The 10,186-nt window shown below is 38.7% G+C and overlaps 1 protein-coding gene across 9 annotated transcripts in view; it reads right to left on the bottom strand.

Annotated features, from left to right (window-relative positions):
- The window catches only part of LOC106882187 (alpha-(1,6)-fucosyltransferase), an 881,702-nt gene that overhangs the window by 36,275 nt on the left and 835,241 nt on the right, over positions 1–10,186 (bottom strand). For all 9 annotated transcript variants that reach the window (XM_052976376.1, XM_052976377.1, XM_052976375.1 and 6 more), the window contains one exon: positions 2,789–2,903. In XM_052976376.1, coding sequence (XP_052832336.1) covers positions 2,789–2,903 — 115 coding nt within the window. The remainder of the gene's footprint in view (positions 1–2,788; positions 2,904–10,186) is intronic.

The following is a 10,186-nucleotide window of genomic DNA, read 5'->3' as shown; positions in this document are numbered from 1 at the left end:
AGACAGGAGTCTTTGGAAAAAAGGAAATGAATAAGGAATATTCGACAGAGGATTCTTAGAGAACGTGTTTAGCAAAATGCAAAAGAGAACAGACTGGGTGCAGTGATGTGGCGTGGCGTGCGTTGCCAGCGCCCGGAGCAACACAAATATTGCGGGAGGAGCGCGCAGTTATTTATTTATTCATTATGGCTATGTGGTTAAGAAACTCGCTTTGTAATCACGTGGTTTTGGGTTCAGTCCCACTGCGCCGTACCTCGGACAAGTGTCCTCCAACAATAGCCTCGGACCGACCAATGCCTTGTGAGTGAATTTAGTAGACAGAAACTGTATGGAAACCCGTCGTATACATGTGTGTGTGTGTGTGTGAAGACAAAATAAGTTGCGTTAGCATCAACGCTTGTAACATGCTAGAACGACTAACAGCACCAGAAGCTCTCCATTTTTCATCAACGTCATGCAATGACTTGGGCAAATCTTCCTTTTCCGTCCATGGGCCAGCAAGGAGTTTCATTTGTTACGACAGTGAGGGCAAGTCAAAAGAAGGGGACAGGTATGCGTTTGCGAACTCAAACGTGCCAGAGTTGACTGCCGATAACAGCAAATTTTCTCGCTCAAAGGTAGATTTTCTCTACTCATTGCATGGATTAATCTCATTTGATGAACAATTTTTAATTCACTATATTAAATATGCGAGACTACGATGTATATATACACACACGAGCGCGTGCATGCGTATATGGTACACAGAATGCTCAGCTGAAGTGTTTTCACGAGTGCACGTGTTGTTTTTTCGTCTGTTGAATTTTGTCCCACAAGTGAAGAAGTGCAAACTCAGCACACGTTATAGAGTATATAATTTATTTCTCGTGACTCGAGTTTCACACCTGACGAGCGCACTAGCGTGAAACTCGAGTCACGAGAAAAGAATTCAGTGTATAGACATACACATTCATATGAAAATGTTTCTCATTCTTTATATGCACACACACACACACACGATATATATATATATATATATTTATATATTATACACTTGTTCTATATCATATTTATACATGTTATATATGTGTATGTGTACGAAAATATATTTATGCCTGCATAAATATGCGTGTGTATATTATATACGCAGTCACACATTGATTCTTATCAGGAAAAGTTGTTTTCTTTTCACATTTTCTTTTTTAATAAATCCCTTATATTCTACTACAGCGTGTTAAGAAACGTAATTGTCTATAAAACATTTTGCAATTATCACACAAGGGCGACGTCACCGAATATTGTTCCTGCACACAATGTAAATGTAATAACTTGTATATTGTATAAAATTCCTTCTGGAAGATAACAACAGAAAACAATAAACAACTTCTGCTGTAATATAATTTAACCGAAAGTTCAATGTAAGTACGTGCGATATCGTTTGTTCTAATACATTTTAAAGTAATAATAACAGTTAAGAAATAATAAACAGAAATCAGTATTAGTAGAAAATTGAGATTGTTTTTTGTTTTGTTTTGTAGTGTGTGTAGGTAAACAAACTAATGAAGAAGGTGATACAAGATCAGAAGGTTTTATATTAGTTACACCAAGATCTACAATCAGGTACTTATAGTTAAGAAACATTTGTATGATGGTGGGGCTGGTGAGATATCTAAAGATGAGGGGTTGTTTTAGAAAGATTAGTTAGATTAGATTAGTGTTTCTCGTAACAACTCTTCTCCTATGCTTTGCTTCAATTTTCCCCCCGAAATTGTGCGCTCCACTATGAACAGACAAATTTAGTATATAGCACGCATGTATATACACGTCCATAGGTACATGGCTCAGTGGTTAGGATGTTGGCCTTACAAGCGCGAGGTTGTGAATTCGATTCTCGGGCCGGACTGTGCGTTGTGTTCTTGGTTTCGTGTCGCTCCAGTTCAGTCAGCCTTAAAAATGAGATGGGACGTCACTGGTGCCGAGCTGTATCGGCCCCTTTGCCTTTCCGTTGGACAACATCGGCGGCGTGAAGAGGGGGAGACTGGCATACATGGGCGACTGCTGGTCTTCACTAAACAACCCTGCTGTACTCTTTCACCACAACTTTCTCTCACTCTTACTTCCTGTAATTCAAAGGGGCCAGCCTTATCACACTCTGTGTCATGCTGAATCTCCCCCGAGAACTACGTTAAGGGTACACGTGTCTGTGGAGTGCTCAGCCACTGACACCTTAATTTCACGAGCAGGCTGTTCTGTTGATCGGATCAACTGGAACCCTCGTCGTCGTAACCAACGAAGTGCCATCATACATACATACACTACGGATTTCCATTTGTTCCTATTACCATAGGTGCAATGAGCTTACGTTACGACGAAATTGCATAGAAACCTACAAATGTTTGGATTCTTTAAAAAAAAAAAAAAAAAGCATTTACCAGATACATTTTGATCAGAGGAACGCTAAAACTTTGTAAAACGTTTCACGAATTCTCAACTTGAGTGAAAATATGATGCACACAACCACATATACGCATGGAATACATATACACGCACACACATAAACGGTAATGAATATAAAATACACATGTTCTATTGTGAGACGAGTGCAAGTTTTCCCGCACGCTTACACATGTGCATAATACGCATGCGCAAATATGAATACATTAACCAATGAGGTAACCACAAACTCCAAGAGTCTGACCGGTTTAAATTGTGCAAAGGCAAAAACTTGAAATCCCAAAGAAGCAAACATACTGCTGGTCACATGTGACCCAAACGCTAAAAGTTACTGCTATAAAGCGGAGGTGCTTACCTGTAAAAACTGTAACCGTCTCTGCACTAAATCAGCCAGGTCTTGCGATTCTTTCTCCCGCCAATGGTCAAGGCCATCAACACCACGTAGTTGTTCGATATCAGAGATCAAAGTCCTGAAACAGATAGAAAAATAACATTGAAGAGGAGGGGGCAACTAGTTTTATAATTATAATTGTGGTGGTACATGTGGACCCCTAACGGTCGCAGCTATTGCAAATGAGATAATCATTTCATTACAATATCAAGCAGGTTCAATCATCTGAAACCGAAATTGAGGGATTATAAGAAAAAGGACACATAATATTCACATATTAAGTCCCCCCCCCCACTTTTTTTTTTACTTAATACGAAGTTTTTTAAATCTCTCGTCATTGCTAATCATATCTAGCCCTATTTAATTGAACTAAGTGATGTCTTACTAATTAAACATTTCTTAATAAATACAGTCTGGTAAAAAAATTCATGGAATGAAGTATTTTTCTCTTTTTTCTGTCTTCAATTAAAAACCCTTTTTATTAGCAGGAAGATTCACGTAGGTTAGTAAGAATCAGTCAGCGGGAAGAAAGAGAAGTAAGATAGAAATAAAATTAGTCTTCAAAAACAGAGAAGCGACTGTATAAAAGTATTGGTTGGGGCAGGGCCCTCGGTTGGAGAAAGGACTTCGCGAAAACGTTAAATGTATCCTCTTTTACGAAGAATAACTCCCCCCCCACTGTTGTGATTGCTTTCAACTTAATATTTCCAAAGCAAACCATTTCTAGTTTCTTCGGATGCTACTGGTTTCATTTTGATTCTTGCTAAAGAATTCAACAACAGAACTCATAAAAGACCAACAGACTGTCTATCAAATTCACTGACCGTTTGCATTGAAAGGAACAAAATATTACATTTGAGGTTTTTTTTTTTAAGGGAAAATACGAAGTAGCACAGTAAACCTTCAAATCAACACTTCCTTCACAGGAGCATTCAAAATGTTTTCAAAAAGGACGTTTTACACTGAGCCATTTCCATGGAGCTTTTAGATATACAGGGTGTCCACAAAGTCTGGGTACATGGAGATTAACACATATTTTAAGGAATTATTATTTTTTATATTTAATTATTTATGTTATGATTTTATTTACTCCATGTATCCACATGGGGATTAACACATACTTTAAGAAATTATTATTTCTTATATTTAATTGTTTATGTTATGATTTTATTTACTTCATGTACCCAGACCTTGTGGAGACCCTGTAGAATTATTTCAAAATGTGAGGCAGGTGAACTGGAAGAATCGCAAAAGTGTCGGGCGAAATACTTCTGTATTCTTTACATTCTGAGTCCAAATACTACCGAGGTCAGCTTTGCGATCGATAAAATAAGTAGTCAGCTTTACCTTTCATCCTTCCGGGGTTGATAAAATAAAGTACCAGTCAAGAACTAAGGTCAACGTCATCGAATAACCTCCGACCAGACTGTGAAATTGCTGGCCTTGTACCAAAATTCGAAGATTATTTGTTGCATTGTTGTACACACCTGGTTATGCTAAATGTAGAGCGTCACAAGAGTTGAGGTGTATGTGTAGACAAGGGTAATAAGAGAGCAGAGAAAAATGTTTAACAAGCAGAACGAACACTTTTTTTTTTTTTTCGAAAGCATTAAAGCAGGTAAAAGTTTTCCAGCCTACACTTAATGTTCAGGAACATTCTGAATTTTCACAGAACAACGCATTATTACCTTATGCAGGCTTCTGTTCATCTTTAAAATAATTTCATTTAAAATTCCTTTTAATAATTTTGAATTTAGGCGGCGCGCTGGCAGAATCGTTAACACGTCGAGCAAAATGCTTAGTAGCATTTCGTCTGTCTTGACGCTCTGGGTTCAAATTCCACCGAGGTCGATTTTGCCTTTCATCCTTTCCGGGTAGATAAAATAAGTACCAGTAGAGCACTGGGGTCAATTTAATCGACTTAACTCCTCTTTCCAAAGTGCTGGCCTTGTGCCAAAATTTGAAATCAATAATTTAAAATCTAGGCGGCGAGGTAGCAAAATAGTTAGCACGCCGGTCAAAGTGCTTTGTGGCATTTTAACCGCCTTTCCGTTCTGAGTTCAAATGCCACCGGACTCGACTTTGCCATCCAGGGTAGATAAAATAAGCACTGGGGTCGAGTTAATCGACTAGTCATGTACTGGTCGATCTAATCGACTTACCCCTTCTCCAAAATCGCTGGTTTTGTGCCAAAATTTGAAACCAGTAATTTAAAATCTAATTTCTCCAAACGAACACGAAAACGAGTATGCGTGTGTGAATGTAAGGGGGTCTTTGTAATCTAGATAACCCTTAGTTACCGTTGATAAAAAAAGAAAAAGGCCAAGTCTAACGAACTATAGTGCCTGATAGGAAGAAAAAAATATATAATTCCAAGTGTAAGGTTCTCTCTCCACCAGCAATCAATTGACAATAATCCAGATCAAGAAGAGAAAAACTGTGATTCAATCAATCTAGAATTGTCCAACATTTCCTGTTGTAGCTGCGAGTTTAGGTGTGAAGGAGAGATCTGTGTGATATCTCTCTGCTTCTCATCCGGTTAACAAATGGCCCAGTGCCAAGCACGCAGCAAGACAGCCAAAAAGTGATTTGGACATAAATGAACGATGCCGTACGTTCTTAGTACAACACGAAAATCTTACAAAGGTTGTTAAGTGATTCAAGATTGATCTACCTGTTACTAATTTATTTTAAGTGTATAGAGGAATATATGTATATATAGATATCAAGGTAGTTCTTTCTTTCACTATCAGCACCTCCTCTTTCTAGCTATGACCTGGGGGTAGGCTCAGCAAGACGAGTGGGAAGTAAACTAGATTCAAAGAAACAATGTCCGTATGCTTTTGTATATCAGGAAAGACGGCAGACCGAGATCAAAGGAAAGGCGGTTTTAGCAGCAATTTCAAAACAGGTGATAAACGGTGTAATTAACGTAACACGGTACATGACAGATTCAGATTGAAAGAATTCTACAAATATTGCAAAAGTGGACATATTTAACTGCCTAGAGCGTAGGCATGGTTTTCTGGTTAAGAAATTTGCTTCGCAACTTCGTGGTTTCTGGTTCCATCCCACAGCAGGACAGATTTGCGTGCCTTTTATCTTTTCTATCGATAGCGAGCAAATCCAAATCTTTGTCAATAGAATTTCGATCGGCAGGAAATTTTTGGAATGAATCATGCATGTGTGTATGACTTTCACAAGTCTTTGTCAGCGAATTATATAAACAGTAACAAAAATTAAAATAAAATATAAATTAAGAAATATATCTAAAAAAAACAACTGGTGTTTTACGAAGGAAATCCCCTAAAATATTTGTTCTGCATTGAGTTACAAATAATTCCTAGTTACTCTCGTACACACAATTATTTGTCCTTGGGTCTATAGTAATGAAGTTTGAATAAGAAAATTATAAAATTACGAAAAATACGCAATACAAACTGTTCTGTTGTGACACGAGTGCAAGTTTTCCCGCACGCTTACACATGTGCATAATACGCATGCGCAAATTTGAATACATTAACCAATGAGGTAACCACAAACTCCAAAAGTCTGACCGGTTTAAATTGTGCAAAGGCAAAAACTTGAAATCCGAAAGAAGCAAACATACTGCTGGTCACGTGTGACCCAAACGCTAAAAGTTACTGCTATAAAGCGGAAGTGCTTACCTGTAAAAACTGCAACCGTCTCTGTTTTTTTTAAAGATAGAGGGGAAGGAACTATGTGGTCTCCAGACTGCTAGAAATAGCCACCGAAATCTATGTGAATCCACATCCTGCGGTCTTAGGAAAGACATTTGAAGGATTATGTGCTGTTTGTGCCTTTGACCATAGGTTTTGTGGATCATGGGTGACTTATGATGAAACAATATACATGGGAGAAAACAGATATATACGTATGATATATACGTATATACATGGGAGAACAGATATATACGTATGATATATACGTATATACATGGGAGAAAACAGATATATATGTATGAGCACATATACAACCAGAAATGCAATTTTATAAGAGGAATTTCGCCTAAACCTTCCTGAAGGAGCACTTTACTTCAATAAAACAACACTGACAGAGGTAAGTTCTGTATACAGTGATACACCGAGGTAAGTTCTGGTATCTCAGTGGAGGGCATTAATATGAAGGCTCCTCTCCCATCCCGCATAACAAACTTTGTGTTCCTGAAAGCTCGACGCAACGTGGAATTCCGTAACGTGAAGCCTATTTTCCATTGACTCCTATGGTACACAGAAATCAATGGAAACAGATTTCGTGTTACGAAAATCACACGAAAGACAATGGGAAATGCACTTCATGTTACGGATTTCAACATCATGCGTAACGCAGGGAATATCCATAGACTAAAGAACCGGAGACCAATGAAATTACAGCTATAAAATATTAAATATATCAACATATAAGCACAACGTGGCTCTGTGGTAAGACGACTGCATCCCAACCGCATGGTTCCGGGTTCAGTTTCACTGCGTGACACATTGGTCTTCTAATGTACTCTAGCGTCTTCTAATGTATTCGGACCTTTCGAAGCCTTGTGAGCGGATTTGGTAGACGGAAACTGAAAGAAGCCCGCCTTATGTATATATGTGTTTATCCCCCAATACCACTTGACTGGTGTTGGTTTGCTTACGTCCCCGTAACTTAGCGGTTCGGCGAAAAGAAGCGTTAGAATAAGTACCAGGTTTTAAAAATAAGTACTGGAATTGAGTTGTTCGGCTGAACCAGCGGTTCCCCGGACTGCATGTGGCCCTCAAGTACCCTTCCAGCGGCCCTCGGCGGTCTTTTCTCTATAAACATTTCTTTTTCTGACTAATCTTTTTTGGTGCTGGGTGGGGGCTAAAAAAAATCCAGGTTTGGGATCTGTCCTGGATACTAAAAAGGTTGAGAACCACTAGACTAGAAGTCCTTCAAAGCGGTAGTACAGGCATGGCCGTAGTCCAATGACTGAAACAAGTAAACGATATACAAGCAATCACAGCCTAAAATAAACTAATGATTTGTTAGCGTCAGCAAAACGAAAATAAAAGCATCAAATAAATCAAAAGAGTTGAGAAACGATAACCAAATCTACAATGGCAAAATACAAAAAAGAGGTTTATTAATAAATAAATAGGATAAGGAAACATGAGATACTTGAGTCGGCCTCACTGGATTAGAGCCGAGATAATAAACAACAACAATTAAAAGATACAAGTTTAATTGTTGCTTTGTTGCTAGACGAGTTTAATATATTATATACGCGTACACACAGAAAAACAAATAAACACACACATGGGGAGAGAGAGAGAGAGAGAGCCAAGGAAATAAACTATACATAAGAAAAAGACACCAAGTTCAGTGATGTAACGACAGAGGTCGGTAGGAGTTGTCAGAGAAGACACAACAGACGTATTTCCCAGCGTTTTCTAGGGGTTGTGAAGAGACGTGTTAATATACTCTGCAGACTAGTGTTTCTCATAGACAAAAGGGGCTGTGAGGGTTGAAAAAGGGTGACTAACATTGATATGTTTAATAAAATGAAGATAGGTTTTTATACTTTCTTAAACTTACCCAACGCCATAGCGAAGGAAAGAATCGTTTCGATGCAATCTCCATTTTGTTTTCTCATTAATACAAGAGAGGGAACAAAAAATTTCGTTAATATCTTTTAGAGAGGGAAAGGTTGCAGGAATTGAGAACCACCGCCTCAGTACCCTCCAGGGATTGTGAGATGGGTCTCTTAACAATCCCTAAAGATTGTCTGGGAGTAGAGTCTCTTAGTGGCCTAGGTGGCAAATAAGTGACAACAATCCACTGAAACATTCTAGGAATGACTGTGTGGTTTCGGGTTCAGTCACCTTGTGCAAGTGTTTTCTATTATAAGCCTTGGGCCGACCAATGCCTTGTAAGTGAATTTGGCAACTAGAAACTGTGTGGAAACCTGTCGTATATAATGTGTGTGTATTTGTTCTTACACCACTTGACAATCGGTGCTGGTTTGTTTACGTCCCTGTGACGTAGCGGTTCAGAAAAGAGACTAATAGAATAAATAATCAGACTTAAAGAGAATAAGTATTGGAATCAATTTGTTCGACGAAACCCTTCAAAACGGTGCCCCAGCAAGGCCGCAGTCCAATGACTGAAGCAGACAAATAAAAGAATTACAAGGCCTGAAACTTTGAGGGAGGGGACTACTTAGTCGATTACTTTGACCCCAATACTCAGCTGGTACTTTGTTCTATCGACCCCGAAAAGAGGAAAGGCAAAGTTGACCGTGGTGGAATTTGAACTGAGAACGTAAAGACAGACGAAATACCGCTAAAAATTTTGCCTGGCGTGCTAACGATTCTGCCATCTCGGTACCTTAATAATAATAACAACGATAAAAATAATAATTATTATTATTATTATTAATTGTTTGTTTGAGAATCAGCAATTCATACAAATTTTTGAGTGTTAGCCAAGTTGCAGTGATATTGTGCAACATGTCTACAGAGCAAATGTTACAAAACCAGCATCAACAGCAGCATTATTGTTGTTGTTGTTGTTGGCAGTGGTGACATACAAAATCTCAGTGGCCTTTTGCTCTGGCTTTCTTTTGTCAATCCGATGCCAAGATGAATAATATCATCTTAAGAGACAAGATGAAAGAAGCGGCACCTCTCCAGAAGCCGACTAGTTTTTACAAAGGAAATAGATATCTTTAACGTAGCGAATGTGTGTGTGTGTGTGTGTGTGTGCGTGCGTGAGGGGGGAGGGGTTGTTTGGGAGGAACAGTGAGGAACGGAGGAAAAAAAAAACATGCAGAGAAGAAAGTTCAATGAAAATACGATTTCAGAAGAAGAAGCATGGCGATGATATACGCCCAGGTCAGCTCTGAATGAACAAACCGATATGTGATCAAAGACTTTCCAGCCGTGATCAATCCAACCAGCTTTTCGTGTGGTTAAGAAGCTCGCTTTGCAACTACGCGATTTCGAGTTCGGTCCCACTGCGCCGCACCTTGGGCAAGTGTCTTCCACTGTAGACCCGGGACCGACCAATGCCATGGGAGTTAATTTGGCAGTTGGGGACCTTTGTGATTTGACGGGCAACATTTTTTTATGTAGTGTTTTTGGTACCGAAACACTTTCCAACTTCGTATACTTGTATATTTTGTGGTATAGAACAGATAATAAATTTTGTATTCGAAGTTATTTCACGTTAAAAATTGTCTTATTTCGATAATTTCAACTAATCACTGACGTCTATTCAGTTGAATACAGTAACTGCTGTGACGGTGTATATGGTATTAATCCCTGTTAGTTCTGACATTTCCGATTAACTAGACTGTTCGTAAACAAAGGGGAAAAAGCCATCAAA

This window comes from Octopus bimaculoides, chromosome 24 (assembly GCF_001194135.2).
Source record: "Octopus bimaculoides isolate UCB-OBI-ISO-001 chromosome 24, ASM119413v2, whole genome shotgun sequence".
NCBI lineage: Eukaryota > Metazoa > Mollusca > Cephalopoda > Octopoda > Octopodidae > Octopus > Octopus bimaculoides.
This window is presented reverse-complemented; position numbering and strand designations above follow the sequence as displayed.